Source organism: Rhinatrema bivittatum, chromosome 6 (assembly GCF_901001135.1).
Source record: "Rhinatrema bivittatum chromosome 6, aRhiBiv1.1, whole genome shotgun sequence".
Classification (NCBI taxonomy): Eukaryota; Metazoa; Chordata; class Amphibia; order Gymnophiona; family Rhinatrematidae; genus Rhinatrema; species Rhinatrema bivittatum.
Genome location: NC_042620.1, coordinates 29,648,288 through 29,668,824, shown reverse-complemented (window position 1 = coordinate 29,668,824; position 20,537 = coordinate 29,648,288). Strand labels below are relative to the sequence as shown.

General features: G+C 45.8%; 1 protein-coding gene across 21 annotated transcripts in view; it reads left to right on the top strand.

Annotated features, from left to right (window-relative positions):
* CLASP1 (cytoplasmic linker associated protein 1) overlaps positions 1 to 20,537 on the top strand; it is a 637,864-nt gene that overhangs the window by 157,242 nt on the left and 460,085 nt on the right. For all 21 annotated transcript variants that reach the window (XM_029605186.1, XM_029605182.1, XM_029605181.1 and 18 more), the window contains exon 7: positions 5,110 to 5,207. In XM_029605186.1, the coding sequence (XP_029461046.1) occupies positions 5,110 to 5,207 (98 nt within the window). The remainder of the gene's footprint in view (positions 1 to 5,109; positions 5,208 to 20,537) is intronic.

Sequence of the window (20,537 nt, the reverse complement as noted above, 5' to 3'; positions counted from 1 at the left end):
CAGACCCCATTCAATACAAATAGATATTTGGAGGATAATATTTGAAGGGCTATCCTTGGAAGAGAAGTATAACCAGTTGCCTGAAATGAAAACCCACTTAAGTTATAATAAAAATTCAGAGGGACCAATAAGTTGAAAAATGAAGCAAAACGAACAGTAAGGCTGAGATGGACTTAGAATTAGCGGAACTACCGTTCAGTAAGGCCCTATTAAAGTATCCCCACACGGTGACCGTGAGAGAGATTCTGTCGATTATTGCAGCTCCTCCAAGTAGGAGAAAATCAAGGAACACAAAAGTGGAACTGTGCATAGAAAGATCCCTGAAACCCAAAAATATATATATTAATTAAGGAAACCAATAGCAAGAGGAAAAAAAGAGGGGTGAGACTAGTGTGCCTTTCAATTATGCACTAATCAGAAAATATTATTTGAAAAACCACACAAGGTGGCTGAATAAGTGAAGACATTCTGTCAAGAATGACTGTGGGTAAAAATAAAATTATAAAAAAAAACCCCAAAAAAAAAAAAGTATACCAGAACTGAAATAATATAGAATAGAGCCAAAGTACAAAGCGGGGTGAAGACTGTGGCAAGGAGCACGTGCTGTGAACAACACTAACTAAAAAGACTAAAAAGGTTCTCCGTTCAAGTTACTTAATAAAGTGGGACTGAAAATAGGCCGATCAGAATAACTAATAACACGGCAAGGGAGGACAGAAAGAGGAAATAGAAAGTTCAAACAAGCATCTTACAGAACTTCCTGGGGGTTGTCGGAGTCTAAATGCAATGAACTCTAAAGAGACAAAATTGAAAATTAGCACGGGTGTAAAAGAAAGATGAGAAAATTAAATACCGGGTCACCAATGAAGATACTGACCTTGGTATATTAAAAGAAATTTAGACGATCGGGAAGGAGCCGAAGCTGGTATGACGTCCCGGCTCAGTACGAGAGGTAAACGCTGAAGCGTATCTGGTTAAGAAGAGAAAAACAAGAGGGCGAAAGAAGGGGGTGTGGCTAAGCGGCTGATGTAAGGATCCACGTAGGCTTGGGGAATAACCCAGGAGCTGAATAGAGCGTAGGAACCGGGTGAGACAGAAAATATAAAAATATATAATGTGAAAATAACGTTGTGCTGCTGTATTCTATGGATGTGAATGGAGAAACCCAGGGAAAGTAAGAGTGAAGAAGTAAGAGTGAAACTGGCAGCTTTTCATGCAACAGGGATATGAGTGGTAGTGAGGAGTAAATCTGTAGGAAGTTGTAAGGGGTGTTGGGCAAAATAAAATTGAAAACATTCTGAATACAATCCTGGAGGGAAAAAACAAGGGGGAGGAAAAGCGGGGGGATATTCAGGAAAGGGAGAGAAGAAAAGGGAGGGTTGGGGGGAGAGGAGGAGGGGGAGGGTGGGCGGGAGGATGTGGGGGAGAAAGGGGAGGGGGGAACAGAAACGGAAGGGAAGAGCAGGGAAAAGTCAATTACTGTTCAAAAGAAAGCAGACCATTCGATCTCCTTGTTGAGCCCAGTTGGGGTAAGGGAGTTCAAAAGGAAAATCCATCGATGCTCTCGGCGCTTTAAGAGCATAGAAAAATTGCCTCCGCATGAGGTTTACGGAAGAAGCTCAATTGTTAAAAACCGTAAATCAGAGATCGCATGGATTTTCTCGGGCCAATGGTTGAGCAGGGGAGCTTCAGTTTTGAGCGTGCATATATACGAGCAGGGCTCAAAAATTCTTGTTTTGCGCATGCGGGTGCATTTACCTACATATATCAAATTGTAAGGGCAAAGAATAACGTAAACCAGAACCCTTTGATTCGCAATTTGATGTGTGGCGTAATGGGTTGGTTTGGCCAGTGTTAGGATGTGTGAATGAGGAAATAGAACAGGTCATTCAGCATGCTGAACAGTGGCGACGGGGTGCTGGGTCGGAGGTGATAGGATCCTCCAGAAATGATGAGACTAACAAATCCCGAAGATTTCTGCCCTTTGAAAGGCGAATCTCGGGCGCTCAGCAAAAATAGATAGTGGAGAGGGAACCTACCAATATTTGTTCACAATTTTGCATACTTCTCGAACGTGACTTGAAAAAGGGAGAATACAAGTGGAGCGGTTGTCAGAAGTCCTAGAGGGTAACAATAGCCACTCACGATGAGCGTTAATTTGAAAACATGACATCAACTACCCAAATTTGCAGTGTAGACACATGGTGTGTGTTTTTTTTTCTTCTCTTTTTATCACAGTAGTGTTTATCACACACTTTTAAAGTATGCTAATAAGTGCTATTTTATAACTCCAAATACATGAACTCCCTAAATGGAGTCTGAGCCCTTTGTTGCCATTTCTGATGGGAGATAATTGCCCCTCTACAAGCTGTTGGACACCTGGAGAAATGGGTCCAATACTAGAAGCTGCACCTCCAAAAGGATAGAGACGGGGTGGAGGCGGTCTAGAGAAGTGCACTAAAATGGTGTAGGGTCTGCACTTAAAGCCCTGTGAAATGAGATTTATGGACCTAAATGTGTGTTCCTTAGAGGAGTTGAGAAAGAAGGGAATTATGAAAGTGTCAAATTCCTTAAAAGAATAAATGCACAAGACGTTTTCAGTGGCAAGGAGCTTGTGGAAGAGGTCATGAGATGAGGTGCCAAGGCCTAGACCTAGCGGTAAGGCTTGAAAAATGTCTCTGTGGAGGAGATAGATGGTGGATGCATGAACGGCCTTCCAGGGGAGGTGGTGGAGACAAAAACAGTAATGGAATTCAAGACTGCATGGGATGAGCACAGAGGATCCTTAGATAAAGTGCTGAACTGGGCAGACTGGGATAGACTTTATGGCCCTTCCCTGCTTTAAGATTCTGTCTGTTTCTGTGCCAGCCAAGGCGAGCTTTCCTTCCCCCATCAGTTGAACTCTGGAGGTTTCTTCCTTGCTCTATCCTTTTGAAATGTCACTCTTTACCCCCACCTTGGACAGCTGCACTGATCACAGCTGCTCCCCCTCTGATCCCTCCCTGCAAGGCTGAAATAGATCACTGTGGAGGCACACCCTGTCAGCTCTATTAGGTGAGACCCAGACATGAGGCTGTTAGCCCTCAAACTTCTCATTTCTTGACCACCTGGCTAAATCAGATTTAAGCTATGAGTCAAAGGCTGAGGAAGGCTCCTTTTTGGCCTTTTGGTTGAGATTGAGAACCTGTAGAGGTACTAATGCCCTGCCAGCTGACCTCAATGGATATACAAAACTGTTTGCATCCTGACCCAGCTAGAAGATAAAAACTCCTGTAAAATACATTTTAAATAGATGCAACCATAACTTCAACATTTGTGTTTGGTTTTATTTCTCATGCTTCACCCTGTACTTAGTAGCAATAATGAAGCTAACGTGGTTCAGCACAACCTGGTGTCCCTGAATCACTGGAGAAGGGAGACCTGGAAACGCTTCAGACAATCACATGTGCAGGGTCGGATTTTGAATTTGCATTGCCTTTTCTGCATTGGGGGAGAGAGATAAATAAAATAAAAGTCACATTTTAGATTCCCGGGTGCTCTGCTTCCTTCCCTCCCTCCCCAATCTGGTAGCACTGCTGTCATCTTAAAGAGGGATGGGGTCCGGACACTTCCCCCACTTATAGATGTTATGGCCTGGGATTACTATGCAGATCACTCACTCACAGAGCTTCTGCTAGAGCCACCTATTTGTGAATTTGAAAAATGCAATATTGTTTGATTTGATTTCGATTTCTCCTTGAACCAGTTATTCACAAAATAAGCCAGAAAAAAGGCTAAGTATTAAAGAACAGTCCGCATCATTCTTCAAAATGCGTTATGGCCTTAATGCATGCGTAAAACACCTTAACGCAGGCAATAAGCACCATAATGCATGGCGCGATTATAATTTTTTTTAAAGGGGAGGGATTGGGAGGAGTTAGGTGCAGGATTTACACAAAAGTGGGCTGGCTTTGCAAAATGTGAAGCCATAATGCATGATCTTGCACAGTTTTAATGCTGAAAATAACTGGGCATTTTTAGGCTGAGGATGAGATGAGAGAGAGAGAGCACCTCTGAGGATGGCACCTTAATAAGCTATTTATGATACTATAGGAGGCCCACTTAGTAACTCGAGGTGAGGTTTAGGTAGTAGTGTAGGGATTAGGGGCCACTTTTACATGCAAAGTGAGACGTACGAACAGAGCAGTGCACTCTTGTGAAGATTTGATGTCCTTTGGAGTGAGGAAACTCACACAACATTGAGATTTGTACAATGTTCTCTTCACCTAGCTTGATGGACTCTCTACCTGGGTAACAAGCTAGGCTGAGTGAACATTGTACAAATCTCACCTTTGTGCGAGTTTCCTCATGCCAAAGGACATCAAATCTTCACAAGAGTGTACTGTTCTGTTCGTATGTCTCATTCTGCATGTAAAAGTGGCCCCTAACACCTACATTACTACCTAAACCTCACCTCGAGTTACTAGGCGGCCCTCCTATAGAGATATAAATAACTAACTACTATAAGGGCCTTGTATATTGCAGTGCTGACCCTAATTGGAATCCTATATAGATAATGCTATGATAAAGTAAACTCTGAATAATTTTAATAGCAGGCTCCAAGGAGGAATTTCTTCAAATTAGGGAGTGCCATCATAATACAAGGTGCATAGCCTTTATTTGAGTGTGTTTATAAGTAGTACATTGTATTTGGACAGTAAAGAAAGGCGATCCATATGTTCTTATGTTCTTAAGAGCTAAAGAGGAAGCAGTAGACTAACAAGAAGCAGTATTAGTCATGCTATATAATTTAAAATGTTACTGTTGTCTTCATTTCAGTAGCTGCCCTGTAATTCCCATGCAACTCTGGGAGTAGCCATGTTAGCAAATAAGTCAGAGATTGCTTCACACTGAAGTTGATTGCCTACCTTCCATGTGACATTATTTGTGACATTCTTAGAATCCAGGAACTGCAAGGAAAGCACTTTAAAGGCTTTCAAAATTATGATTTCATAGTAAATATTGAGATGATGGTATCTGAAATAAGACAGTACCCAGAAGCTACTTCATTCTTTTAATAGAACCTAGGGAACAGCACTGCTTTGAAATAATTTGATTGTTTTGTCCCAGGTTCGAGATGCAGCGATGAACAGCTTAGTGGACATTTACAGACACGTTGGTGAGCGAGTACGGGCGGATCTCAGTAAGAAAGGATTGCCGCAGTCACGGTACGTTAGCCTATGTACTTGCCTCATTGGCCTTTGTTATTCATGACAAACATTTATTTTTAAGTCATCTCTGCTTGCACTGCTAATATATTTCTCCTAGGACAAGCAGGATGGTAGTCCTCACACATGGGTGTGACATCATCAGGTGGAGCCTAGCATGGAAAACTTCTGTCAAAGTTTCTAGAACTTTGACTGGCACACTGAGCATGCCCAGCATGCCACTATCCACTCGCCCACGCGGGGGTCCCCCTTCAGTCTCTTTATTTCCATGGGGCAGTTGCCTTGTGGTGGTGGAGCTCTGCTCTGTCTTCAGAGTTCTTCATTTTCTTCTTGTGATTTTTTTCACTGCCTTCGTGTGGTGTCCCCCTTCCTTTCTTTCTCCTAGTCAGTGGGGCAGCGCAGTAAGTTTTCACCTTCTTTGCGGTTGGTTCCAGGGATTTTTTGGCATCTGTCTGCCATGCACTGACCGCTCATCAGCTCGAGGCGTGGCCTTTGGTTTCTGGTGATGCCCCCAGTGCCCGCAGACCATGTCTTTGACTGACTGATCTGCATGGTCTGCCTGGGGGCATCGCATAATGTCCGGGGTTGCCGTTTTTGTGACCAGATGACTCCTAAGGGTTGTCAGGTGTGTTTAGATAAAATGGAGAAACTTTTTGGGCTCAAGAAGTCAGGGCCCTCCACGCCAGCATCCTGCATATCAACCCCGAGCGGTTGAGGGGAACCCATGGACACCGAACTCTCGGTGACCACCCCTGCTCAGGCTCCCCCTCTGGAGAGGGGCGCCGGAGATTGCCCTCTGTCTGTGTCCTCCCATTCCAGAACATCGGACTCTTCACCCTCCTTGGCGCCGGGGAAAGACCGGGCTGTGCACTGGAGATCGAGAAAGCACTGTCACCAGTCACCATGGCTCCAGTTTCGGGGTGGCACTGGCATTGGCCGTGTTGCCCCCGAAGCAGTCCCGCGAAGACCAGGCCTCACCCTCGGTTGAACCCGGGAGTCCGAGGCACTCCCCACAGATCTCCATGTCTGTGCCGGGCACCAATCCCCCCGGTTTCGAGGGTGATCCATGGTGCTTGCTCCTCCTGCCATATCCACAGCAGCCTTCGAGGAGGAGCTGGATCGTAGTGTTCAGTTGGCAGTGCTCTGAGCCCTCAGGGGCATCGCATCGAGCTGCAGGCCCCATCGGTGCCTCCACTGATGCCGGAGCCCCCACCCTCGATCCTAGCACTGCTTCTGGAACACCTTGATGTATTACTCTGTGCCCTCCCTATGCAGCCGGTGCCTGGGGGCTTCTCAGTCCCCTGGCTGCCATCGTTGCCTTCCCCCTCGGGGACTATACCGATCGTCAGTTCTTCTGAGGAAGAAGGCTCGGTGCTTCCAGGGCCCTCGGGGCCTCTGCTGCCAAGACTGCCACTTTCAGCTCCGGCACTGGGCCCTTTGAGGACTTTGGTGCCCCCGGCGCTTCCGGGGCCCAGACCGCAGGCAGTTAGCACGGGTCCCCCACTGATCTTCGGGAGATCTCAGCAAGGAGGAGGCCCCATATGATCAGTCGGGTGACAATACTTCCGAGTCCTCCTCCAGTGTTTGAAAAGGTCCTCTTGGAACGGCGTCGGTCTCTCCCAGAGGACTTAACCTTCCCCGGGTTCGTCCGAACAATGGCGGAGTCTATTCTGTTTCAGCTAGGCACCACATGCTGGAGGTCCTCCAGTTTGTGGATGCCCTGAAGGAGATGATAGCAGTTCCTGTGCATGAAATATTCAAAGAGTTGCTTCTGCATATCTGGGAGCATCCTATTTATTTATTTGACAGCATTTCTATACCGTCGTTTAGTAGTACCATCACAACGGTTTACATACGAAATGGGAAATACAAAAATGAATAATAAAATATTAAAATATATTGGGTAAGTGCTTAAAACTAGTACATTATCAATATAAAAAGAACTAAAAACATAATACGAAAATGTAAAAAGATAAAAAATACAATATAAAACCATAAAATAATAGATAGTAAAAAATAACATTTCTCCCAGGACAAGCAGGATGGTAGTCCTCACTGGACAGAGCCCTATCACAGAAAACTTTTCTGTCAAAGTTTCTAGAACTTTTGACTGGCACACTGAGCATGCCCAGCATGCCATAATCCCTGTAGCCACAGGGGTCTCCTTCAGTCTCTCTTTTTCCGTGCTGCAGTTGACTCGTGGTTTAGGAGCTCTGAGATTTTCTCACTCCTTTTTTTCCCTCACGGAAAAGTTTTTAAGTTTACTTCTTAGAAATTACTTATCAGGGGTCTCCCATCACACCCCGTATATCTCGGTCGCTCGGTGAGTACTCTCTCACGTCTCCGGCCGGTTCCCGTAGGTCAGTTCCCAAAGGTCATGGACCGTTTTCGTGCCCTTTCCACCGACATGGCGACCGGGTTTCGAAAATGCCCAGACTGTCCATGAACAGTGTCCATTACGGACCCCCACACTATGTGTGTGCTATGCCTGGTCTCGTTTCACGATGCCCGGTGTCCTGAATGTGTCCAAATGACTCCCAAGGGCAGAAGAGCATGTCTGGATAAAATGGAGTCTCTCTTCTAGTTAAAATCTGCTCCATCCACTTCTGCCCAGTCATCACCGGTGTCTAAAACTCCATCTACCGACAAACCTCGCCGGGAACAACACGGAGCCGGTGACCGTCCGCCACCGACGCCTTCCAGCACATCTATTGCATAATCCACTGTGTCGGGAAAAGACCGCACCGAGCACCAGATAAAGCACCGGCATTGACCCGAGCCCCTGCCCGGTGCCAGCACGGACGTCCCATCTGCATCAAAGGCCACCGAGCCACCTTCGAAGAGGGGCCCGGTCAGAGGAGCCGCCATCCTCCTCTGCACCTGATGCCCCGAGGCGTTCCCCATCGGTGCCGGGTACTGAGCCTTCACAAATTATTGTGGAAAAGCCAGTAACGCCTAGCCTGCCTCTCCCTGTAGCTGCGCTGTCTACACCAGCTTTCAGGGAGGAGCTGAATGTCCTCATCCACCAGGCAGTGCTCGATGCCGTCCAAAACCTCCAGCCTCCACCGATGCCGGCCCCATACTGGCACAGACTACTGAACCATCGATGTTTGCACCGCTATTACATCGACTTGATGCCCTCCACGGTGCCTTTCCGACTCAGCCTGTTCCATCGGTGCGAAGTTGGCTATCGAGACCTCCGCAGTTCCCGATACCCATGCCAGGATCATTGGAGGATGACGACACCATGTCCAGTCCTGCTCCAGGTCCATCGCAGCCGGAACCACTTCCAGGACCATCGTGACTCTCTGGACCTAAACATCCATCGATTTCCCCCGATGCCATCGATTCCTTCAAAGCCTCCATTGATGCTAATATACCTGCCATCAAAGTCATCAACATTTTTGTCGATGCCTATTCACCCTCCTTCCAGATTTCGACAAAACACTCCTTATGATCCATGGGAAGACGTGGATACCAATTCCTCTACATCAGAGGAATTACTTTCAGAGCCTTCTTCTCCAGAGGAAAGACAGCGATCTCCTCCTGAGGACCTCTTTTTTTTTTTTTTGCCAATTTCATTAAGGAAATGTCAGAAACCATCCTTTCAACTTGGTAATAGAGGAGGACACATGTCACAAGACATTGGAGGCTCTGCAATTTGTTGACGCGCCTAAAGAAATCATTGCCCTTCCTATGCATGAAGTCTTATTAGACCTTCAACACAGTCTATGGGAGCATCCTGGCACTGTTCCACCTGTCAACAGAAAAACAGATGCCACATATCTCGTCAAACGTGCTCCAGGTTTCCAAAAACCACAACTGCTGCCTCATTCAGTTGTGGTTGAATCTGCACAGAAAAAGGCAAAGCGCTTGTGGCCTCATTCCTCAGCCCCTCCAGGAAAAGAGCAAAAATTCTTAGATGGTCTAGATAGGAAAATGTTCCAAGGCTCCATATTGGTGTCTCGTATTGCCGCTTACCAGCTCTACATGACCCAATACCAGAGAAACTTATGGAAGCAGGTTCAGGACCTTGCAGACTCATAGACTCTCTTGATATTACTGAGGCAAACTGCTATTCTCCACAAGGGTCTTGAGGCAGGAAAACATGAAGTTTGGGCAGCATATGACTCCTTTGAAACTGCCTCCTGCTTATCAGCAATGGGTATCAGAGCCTGACGATGGGTTTGGCTAAAGGCTTCTGATTTACGGCCTGAGGTCCAGGACGAACTTGCTGACCTCCCGTGCACTGGGGACAATCTCTTTGGGGATAACATTCAAGATGCAGTGACTCAGTTAAGACCACCACAAGACACTGCACCAATTGTCTACAGTGACCATGATGCTCCCTCCTCATTTCGCAGAAGCAGTGACTCAGTTAAGACCACCACAAGACACTGCACCAATTGTCTACAGTGACCACTGATGCTCCCTCCTCATTTCGCAGAAGCATGAGAAGGGACCCCAAGAAACCGTTCTACCGCTCTCGCAAGTATTACCCTCCTGCATCTAGAGCGAAGCCTGCTAAAGCCCCTCACAGAGGATATACATGCCAGCCCAAAGCACCCAGAGCAGAACCAGCCCCACAGTCTGGTCCAGCATATGAATTTTGATATGTTTCCAGAGAATGGTTGCCAGTCTTCAATAAATCCAAATTCAGAGATACCTGTCTGAGGCAGATTGCTCCACTTCAAACATCAGTGGCGCCTCATAACAGACCAATGGATAATTTCAATCATAACCAAGGGATACCATCTAAACTTCCTCATGATACCCCCAGACTCTCCACCAAATCCACTGTGGGCCCGAAAAGACCACACACTGATGGAGTCCAAGCTCTCCGGCCTTCTTCAAGCCAGGTCTGTAGAACCCATTCCCTCAATGCAAACTGGCAGAGGGTTCTACTTCCGCTATTTTCTAATTCCAAAAAAATCTGGAGGGCTCCGCCTCATCTTAGACCTTCACAATCTCAACAGATTTCTTCAAAAAGAAAATTTCAGAATGGTGTCTCTTGGAACCTTACTTCCCCTTCTACAACAAGGAAATTGGCTCTGTTCTCTGGATCTTCAGGACGCGTACGCACATATAGCCATAAAACTCCTTCATCGCAAATACTTGCGCTTTATAATGGGTCACAGACATTTTCAATACAGAGTTTTGGGAAAGCACACAAGCAAAGGCAGCACTATATATATATATATATATATATATATATAACACCAAAAAGAGTGCTAGATAAAGGTTCACATAGTCCAGAGATCCGAATGTTTTAATCCAAAAACTTTTTTTATTTTTACATCTGGCAACTCCACTGTAAGTAATGTTGTATTCCAAAAGGGGGTCCCCCGACACGGACCCGTGTTTCGCCGAGGCTGCGTCGGAGGGACACACAGGTAATATCAACAGTTCTACAAACAAAGCATAAAAAAGGACTATGTTAGAAATGGGAACAGTGCCGAACAAGATATATACTCACAAAGATGAATCATACCTTCATCAGATTTCAAAGGTAATGTGGCAGGGAGCCCATCTTACTCTGTATATGCGGGTATTCTTAAACTCTATCAAAAAAAGGCGCCAAAGAATCGCAGGCCAATCAGCTAAAGGGCCGACCCACCAATCAGAGCAAGAGTCGGGTTGTCCAATGAAAATCAAGTAAAGTAAAACCACTCTATCTCCTTGTTTAAGCCAGCGGGGGTAACAGTGTTCAACAGATGAATCCATTTCTGCTCACGTCGGATCAAATGCTCATCAAAGTTCCCGCCTCTGGTGGGAGTGACCACAACCTCCAGAACAAAGAAAAACAAATCGGACTCGGTGTGTGTAAATGTAATCCAATGGTCCACTAATGGAGCCAAATCACGGGAATGTTTGATCTATGCTCTATGATTCTGGTCCTAACCTGCCTCCTAGTCTTACCCACGTATAGTTTGTCGCAGGGACATCGTATGACGTAAATAACCCCTTCTGAATTGCAGTCAGAATTATCATGTAATGTAAAGCATTTACCTGAAACAGGATGAGTAAACTGAGACATAGTGCTGGTATGTTTGCAGACGGAACAGTTTCCACATGGCTTATGGGTACCGACAGTTTGGGCTGTCTCAAAGTTGAATCAGAATGTATTAATAAATCTCGCAAATTTTTACCCCTGCGGTAAGTAAACCTTAAAGCTCCCTGAAACAAATTTTGAAAAGACAAAGCATGCCAATGTCTGTGTATAATTTGAGAAATGGGATTGCTCAGTGGTGAGAGGTAAAATACAGCTCAGAATTGTGTCCATAATTTTTTTGTGATGGAAGAAATAACAAATCTCTGTTTACATACAAAGCTTGTTTAAAAGTTAACTTTAGGACTTTAGGAGAGTACCCTCTCGGCCTAAACCGAGAGGACATCTCCTTAGCTTTAATAACAAAGTCAGCCTTCGATGAGCACAGTCTACGTAAGCACAGAAACTGTCTGGCGGGTATATTTTTCTTCAATACTCTAGGGTGACAACTGTCAAACTTAAGAATAGTGTTACGATCAGTGTCCTTATGGAAGATAGTTTTGAAGGAGAAACTGTCAAAGGTTATTAACATGTCCAAAAACGATATCTGAGAGGGGTGCATGCTAAAACTAAACTGTAGTTGGGGATTACATTGATTTATCCAGTCGAAAAAAATATAGAATTGGATGTCTGCGCCCAACCAGATCAGAAAAATGTCATCAATGTATGAAACTGGGCCAAAAGGAGGGGAAAATGTATGTATCTTCGAATTTGGCCATGTACAGGCATGCCAGGCTGGGGGCCATTGTTGCCCCCATAGCCATGCCCTTAATTTGCTGGTAAAAGGTCTCTTCAAAATGAAAAAAGTTTTTTGTTAATGCTAATGAAGTCAGTTGCATTAGAAAAGGAGTCGGGACCCGTATAGGTGCAGGGCGACGATTCAGTGTCTCCTCAACATCTTCCAGTGCTTCATGCTGAGGGATATTGGAATATAGCGATACTTATGTCTAAGGTGAACAAAAGACAAGGTGATGGGGGAATGTCCAAATCCTTCAACAAAGAAATCAAATGCGAAGAATCGCGGACATGGGATTTAATAGCAGGGACAAAAGGTCTCAAAAAAATGTCCACAAATTGTGAAAGGGGTTCTAGGACAGAACCAATCCCTGACCCAGTAGTCGGTGCTGGTATGGGGGCAGGCATCGGTGGAGGCTAGAGGTTTTGGATGGCATCGAGCACTGCCTGGCGGATGAGGACATTCAGCTCCTCCCTGAAAGCTGGTGTAGACAGAGCAGCTACAGGGAGAGGCAGGCTAGGCGTTACTGGCTTTTCCACAATAATTTGTGAAGGCTCAGTACCCGGCACTGATGGGGAACGCCTCGGAGCATCAGATGCAGAGCAGGATGGAGGCTCCTCTGACCGGGCCCTCTTCGAAGGTGGCTTGGTGGCCTTCGATGCCGATGGGACGTCCGTGCTGGCACCGGGCAGGGGCTCGGGTCAATGCCGGTGCTTTATCCGTTGTTCGGTGCGGTCTTTTCCTGACACCGTGGATGATGCAATCGATGTGCTGGAAATAGTGTTTCTGGTGGTATATTCTGGTGGTATATTTTGCGTGTCTAATTTTTGAGCTGCAGATCTTGTTTTGCCGGCAGCCATTCCTTCGGGTGACTCCAGGGTCGATACAACTGAGTACTGTTCCCTTTTTCTTGCCTAAGGTGGTCTTGGATTTTCACTTAAATCAGTCCATTTCCTTGCCATCTTGGATAAGGACAGCGATATGGAAGAGTTTTGCCTCTCGCGTCCCTTGGATGTCAAGAGACATGTCGTGAGGTATCTAAACCTTTCTGAAAGATGGACCATCTGTTTGTCCTTCATGGTGGAAGAAAGCAAGGCAAACCAGCTTCGCGGGCTACAATAGCTCGCTGGATTAAGGAGGTAGTCACAGCCACGTATGTGGATGCTGAAAAGCCGTTGCCTACTCATGTTAAGGCTCATTCCACTAGGGCTCAGGCCGTGTCATGGGCTGAGGTTAGATTGTTGTCTCCTGTCAACATTTGCTGAGCTGCAATGTGGTCCTCTTTACATACTTTTCCAGGTTTTATCTTCGGGATGTGCAGGCCTGGGAGGATGCAGCCTTTGCACATATTGTGTTGACTAGATGTTGGCCAGCCTCCCACCCTATTCCAGGAAGGAGCCCAGCACTTTCCACCTTTCCCTTCTCCTCTTTCCAGGCCCGACTCCACCCTTTATCCTTCCCAGGCTGATGCCCCAGCAGCACTCTTATTCTTAGAACCCTTGCCCTCTCTCCTTCTCCCCACCAGAGCTTCCTGCTCCTCACCATTCTTCACCATATAATTCCATCTCCACCACAGATCATATGCCCCTCACATTTCTGTCCCCTGCCTCCAGCTTTATATGGTGAAGAATGCTGGGAAGCAGGAAGCCCTGGTGGGGAGAAGGAGAGAGGGCAAGGGTTCTGCTGGGGCATCAGCCTGGGAAGGGTCAAGGGTGGAGTCTGGTCTGGAAAGAGGAGAAGGGAAAGGTGTAAAGTGCTGGGCTCCTTCCTGGAGAGAGAGAAGTGCTGGAGTCTATCCTGGGGGGATGGGAAAATGCTGAGATCTTTCCCCCAATAATCCATATAAGCCTCAGGGTGACTAGAACTCAAAAGTTTCCAAGTATGCTTATTGGGATTTACAGTACAATTTTTGTCTGCACATTTCTATTTCTAATTTGTGGTTTCTTATTCTGTATTTGGTGAGGATCTGTCCATGGTCTGCGAGTGCATCAGAGGTGAAAGCTTTTGCTAGTGTTGAGCTTGTTTAAAAAAATCTGTAGAAGTCCAGCTTGTTCTGTTATCTCCCTCTTCCCCAATCTGTTCCCTGTCTCTCCCCCCCCCCCCCCCCCAAAAAAAAAACCCCAAAACTGCTCCTTCCTCTTCCCTAGCATCTTCCCCAGCACCTGTCCCCTGCCTATACCTGTTCTCATACCACAGTTTATGCAGAAGCTTTCCCTGTGCTGTGCCAGCCTAGTGATGAGCAGGTTCAAACCTTGGGGATGGGCACACCTGCTAACCTCATGCATTGTGAGATCAGCACCAGGAAATTCTGGCTGCCAATTTTTGAACATGCAAGTTGCTATGGTGGCACAGAGTGGACCAACTCCTTTGCCTTTGTTTACTCTTACGTATCCTGTGCCACAGCTGGGAGGTATGAGGTTGGGAGTCGCAGGATACAGCAAGAGCAGTGATAGAGGCTGAATGGTGCTGCTCCTGCTCCTGCCACTGCAGTGGCACCTATAGCAATGTTGCCCATAGGGTCACTATGGCTCTGGCTAGTTTCTTCTTCCCTTTGTACTTTCTCTCTTTCCTCCTCCCATCTTCATTTTTCTTTCTTCTTTCCTTTCCATTCTCACTGAAAATAGTGCATTACTGAGACACCATTATTGCAGTAGTGGCTGCTGGAAGGCAGGAAGTGCTGTTCTTGCCCCCTTCCTGCCTGTTGATTATGAGCACTGTGCTGATACCTTGTCAGCAGGAAGCGGTGGAAGCCAGGATCACAGGGGAGAGAAGCACTTTTCTTCTGTCCTCCCTGTCTTCCTACTGCACCACTGATGTCGTCTTAATGCAGTGCTGCTAGAGGAGAGAAGCAGTGCTTGGAGAGGCTCAGAGTTGGGAACTTTCCCAGAGACTATTGCTTTTTAAATACTTTTGCATTTTCTTTTTGATCCATCAGTTGTCTCTTGCTCCTTTGGGTTTCTAGCTCATTGAAAACCAGAACTGGGATCTGGTACAGTGAGTCTTCATTTGCAACTACCCGGGGATGTCATTCCCTTCGTTCATATCCCACTCCCAGCTCAGTTTAGTCCAGTTATTGCAGCAACCGTCCTTGACTGGTGACCATGCATGGGGGTTCCTTCCAGAGCTGTGCAGTCCTGGCTGATACATTCTGGGAACGGAAGAGCTGAACTGGAAACTGAACCCATGCCTCCTTATGGTTTTTTAAGCTGCACCCTGAGTCGTTGGAGGCAGCCTTGTTTTATACCATGTTAGAACTCACCTTAAGTTAAAAAAAAAAAAAAAAATTTCAAGATCTATCTTGCCAAATGAAAGCTTCTTATCTCATATGTGGTGTATCATTAATTCTAAACAAATAAGAAAAAAAGAGTAGCCCAAGTGAAATGTTCATGTAGGTCAACAAACAGGGGTGTTGGGCTATCCTTTTTAATCATAACATACAAAAAAACACCTGTGTTTTCCAATTAGCACCTTATGTGTGTCCAAAATGAGTTGTGAACAAACAGCAAATTCAAATTGTTCAACAAGTATTCAGATGATATTTGTAAAAATCACAACTCATCTTGCTCACGAATCCACGGTTGTCCAACAGGCAGCTGCTTTTGTATGTTAGGTGAGCCCCCAGCTCTCCTCCTAAACGGTACCATGTTTCATGTTGTTCAGCTTCAAGCATTATCCAGACAGTCTTACTGGATCAGCTGCGAATGTTAATGGAGCCGCTTCTCTTGGGCGAATCAGTGTCATCGAAATGACTCAAAAATGTTTAGGGGCTCTATAGCTTATGGTGCCAGCAGATGGCGTACAACTTTTTCTCTGCAATTTTCCTCCTACATGGAAGCAACTTGTGCTGGCGTCCTTATAAGCTTCAAGAGTCTCTAAACATTTTTGAGTCATTTCGGTGACATTGAGTTGCCTCAGAGAAGCGGATCCAGCTTTATAGGGAAGTCAACATGTACAGCTGATCCAGTAAGACTGTTGCTGGATAATATCTCTCTGATGGAGCCAAATGAGGTGAAACATGGCACAGTGTAGAGGGAAAGCTGTGGCTCATCAAACATATAAAAGCTGCTGCTTGTTGAGGAACCGTGAATTTGTGAGCAAGATGAGTTGTAATGACAAATATTTGAACAATTTGAATTTGCTGGCTGTTCACAATTCATTTTGGACACAAGGCACTGTTTTGAGTATGAGGTGTTGTATGTTATGATTAAAAAGGATAGACCAACATCCCTGTATTTGTTGGCCTATACATGAACATACTTTTTCACCTGTGCTACTTGTTTTCTTTTTTTGTTTAGAATTAATGATACACCATATAAGAGATAAGCTTTAGTTTGGCAAGATAGTTCTTGGATTTTTTTTTTTTTAAACTTTTGTTGAATGAGTTCAATTGGATAAATCATGTTTCACCCCCATATTTGATCTATTTACAATTCACTTTATACTTGTTTGTGCACTATGTACTTCCAGCAACACTACAGAAATGATAAATTATACAGAAGTAGTCATATTAGATCCATGTTAATGCTGAGTTCATAAGTGATTTTGCATACAGCATGAACTAAATGGCTAGTATTTTTTGTGATATGTTAAGCCTCCAACAATGGCTTCTCCCAGGAATTCTGGGGAATTACATGAGAAGCTGTTGTAGAAAATCAGAGATAACAGCCTGCAGTGTTTATTTGATAAAGGATGCAGTCACTTTACTTCTGGGGGAATTCTGCTCAAAAAAATGTAAAATTATGCACACACAAATTTAAAATGCTGCATACTTTATATTGGTCAAAATAACACAATATACATGACAGTCTTTAAGTAATTTAAAATATAATACAGAAAAAAGTTATTACTTAAAGATGCAGAGTTTTAAATATTTTGAGCAGAATTTCCCTAGACGTTCACTGAAAGTCTCTTGCACCCTCTCTCCCTACTCCCCTGGCCAGTCTCCTTTCACTTTGCTCTCTCAGGCCCCAACTGCTCCACCTGCCACTATCTCTCCCCTCCCCCTCTAGGCTCAATCCCTTCCATGCTATCTCCACTCCCAGACGGGCTGATATAGTAAAAGTCGCGGGAGAGCGGGCGATTCTGTATTCAAATGAGGGCCCGCGGCAAAAAGAGGCGCTAGGGACACTAGCGCGTCCCTAGCGCCTCTTTTTGGACAGGAGCGGCGGCTGTCAGCGGGTTTGACAGCCGACGCTCAATTTTGCTGGTGTCTGTTCTCAAATCTGCTGACAGCCACGGGTTCGGAAACCGGACACCGGCAAAATTGAGCGTCCGGTTTTCAAGCCGCAGGCTGATTTCAATTTTTTTTTAAACTTTTTTAAACTTTTGGGACCTCCGACTTAATATTGCCATGATATTAAGTTGGAGGGTGCACAGAAAAGCAGTAAAAACTGCTTTTCTGTGCACTTTCCCGGTGCCCAGAGAAATTAACGCCTACCTTTGGGTAGTCGCTAATTTCTGAAAGTAAAATGTGCGGCTTGGCTGCACATTTTGCTTTCTGAATTGCGCGGGAATACCTAATAGGGCCATCAACATGTTGTGGGCGCTATTAGGTTCGGGGAGTTGGACACGCGTTTTCGATGCACTATTACCCCTTACTGAATAAGGGGTAAAGCTAGCGCGTCGAAAACATGTGTCCAATTGCGGGTTAACAGTGCGCTACGCCGGAGCACACTGTACTGTATCGGCCTGAGAGTTTGACACCTCTCAATACTACCCCTCACGCATGCTCCCTCTGTCTCTCTCTCTCACACACAGGCTCCTTCTCTCTAATGCACATACACACTCCCCTCATACAGGCTCCTCTCTCTCTCTTGCACACACATCCCCTCATACAGGCTCCCACTCATGCACATACACCCTCATGCAGGCTCCCTTTATCTCTTGCACACTTATCTCCTCATGCAGGCTCCCTTTTTCTCATGCATACACCCTCACACAGGCTACCTATGCCTCTCTCTCACACACCCCTGTCCACTGGCTCCCTCTCTCACCCCCCCCCCCCCCCAATATAGGCTTGCTCTCTTTCTCTCACACAAACACACACACACACACACTCCCTCTCTCACAAAAAAGCACCCTCACATACACGCAATCCCTTTCACACAAGCACACACTCCCAGTCTCTCACATACATACACACTCCTTCTCACATGCTCTCTCTCACCCCCCAGGCTCACAGTCTGTCTTACACACACTCTCTCTTTCTCTGAGGCCTGTTCCTTCTTCCCCATGAGCGGAGGCCGTCCTGCTTACGGCACACCGGGGCCTGCCAAATTCTGCGCAACTGCAAGTTATCAAGCAGCATATTTAAAACTAAGAGAAAATTCTTTTTCACTCAATGCACAATAAAGCTCTGGAATTTGTTGCCAGAGGATGTGGTTAGTGCAGTTAGTGTATCTAGGTTTAATAAAGGTTTGGATAAGTTCTTGGAGGGTAAGTCCATTACCTGCTATTAATCAAGTTGATTTACAGAATAGCCACTGCATTTACTGGAATGAGTAGCATGGGTGGTTCTTAGTATTTGGGTACTTGCCAGGTACTTGTAGCCTAGTTTGGCCACTATTGGATGCTGGGCTTGATGGACCCTTGGTTTGACCCAGTAGGATAATTTCTTATGTTCTTATGAGGAGAATTCTGTGCTCCGCAATAGCGCAGAATTCCCACAGGACTATCACTTGGATGATTCACGCTTCATATACTGCTTGGGTGGTATGATGGAGGAAATTTTTGAATATATAATAGCTTTAATTTCATATTAGGGATATACAGCCAGAAAATTGTTTTTGTTTTGTTTCATTTTCATTTTTGTTTTGTTTTTTTATCTGTTTTCATTTTAGTGCGCACTAAAATGAAAACAAAACAAACCCCCCCACATTTTCTGGCTGCACATCCCTAGTTTAGTGCGCACTAAAAACAAAATTGAAAATAATGAATGCACATCCCTTTTAGCATTTAGGCAGATGGATCCAGAACCCAAGTGGGATATGCACCTCTACCCACAGATGGAGATGGAGCAAAGCTGACATCGCAGTATATATACTCCTGCAGTGACATCTGTCCACCAGTATTCCCCGTCTCCAGCAGATGGTGGACGTGCATCTCCCTGCTGGGGATTGCTTAAAGTTTTCAGAAGGAGAAAAGAGAGAAAATGAATTTGCCCCGCTCTCCTGTACTGTTACCATATGGTCCCTCACTCAGTTGAGAATTCCTGAGGTGATATATATTGGATTTTCCCTCAGATGAGTGCCTTGGTCTGGTAGCTGGTTTTCAGCAAGCGTGGCCTTATGTGCATAAGGCACTGAAAGGCAAGTGGGTGCAGGAAGCCGAGCGTGGCAGTGATGGTATATCTCCTCTCCACCCCGCAGTGGGAGACCAATTTTGTACTCAGCCAGGGTGGGTTGAGCTCAGGTAAAGCAAAAACTAAAAAAAGGAGGAGGGATTTTTGTAGGGATTCCTCCTTCCCTCAGTCTCCATGCTCGGCATGCCGATATGACGTTCGTTCCTGCCTCTGAGGGAGTTTAAGAGATATGGGCAGCCTGGTGGCTTGAGCAGCCTTTATGGGCAAGGCCCCGCTCTTAGGTTGATCACTATGTGCCATGTGGTAGGCTACGGTGGAGATTTTTGCATGTTTTCCTACGTATTAGGCTGCCTTCTTCAGGACCATCAGTTCGTGCGAGTGTGTCCGGCTGTGCATTCAGTTGTGCGCCCAGTTTTTGGACACTTAGTTGGGCACCTGCTTGGGTGTCCAGTTGGTAGCAGTGTCTATTTGAGGCGCATGCTTACTTATACGCACAATCTGAGCGATATGGTTGATCAAAAACGGAGTGCCAGTCGAGGCACAGGGTTGTATGCTTAAATTTTGGGTGCCTAAATCTTGGACGCCTATTTTTTTGCAGCATGAATATAGCTGGACGCACCCTTTTCAGTTGCCTGTTAAAGCATACTGACAGACTGAATAGTGCCTATAGCTAAGAAACCTAAGCGCATTACCCCTCTGTGCTACTTGTCATAGTCTGGCATCTCAGCCTGGCATTCCCTCTAACTTATATCAGCGCTGCTTGGAGGCTCAGGGGGCATTGCCTTCATCTAATTTTACTAAACCCGGTTCTTCCCAGCCTGATGCGGGCCTGGGTAGTGACGATGTCAGAATGGGCACCTGAATTTGGAACTCCCCTAACCGGTTCATCAGCGGGGGAAGGTAGTTCAGTGGGCACAGGATAGTTATCTCCTGGTTTTGGCATGGATCCTTCTGCCTTTTCTTGGGTGGAAATTTTTCAAGGCTTGCAGACCTTAGCCCCGACCAATCTTGCCAGGTCAGAGTTGCAGGTGGTGAACTCCCGCACGCCTGGTTATGCAGTTAAACATCGAAGTACACCTAGATCGGCAGCCAGTCTTCCTGATAGAGACCCAGATGGCGCAGATGAAGCTGATCTTTACTCCCTGGAGGATGGGGAAATTTCTCTGAGATTGGAATCGTATAGGAATATGTTGCGGTTCTTTCATAAAGATGTTACCGGCTCTGATTTCCCAGACATTAAAGATG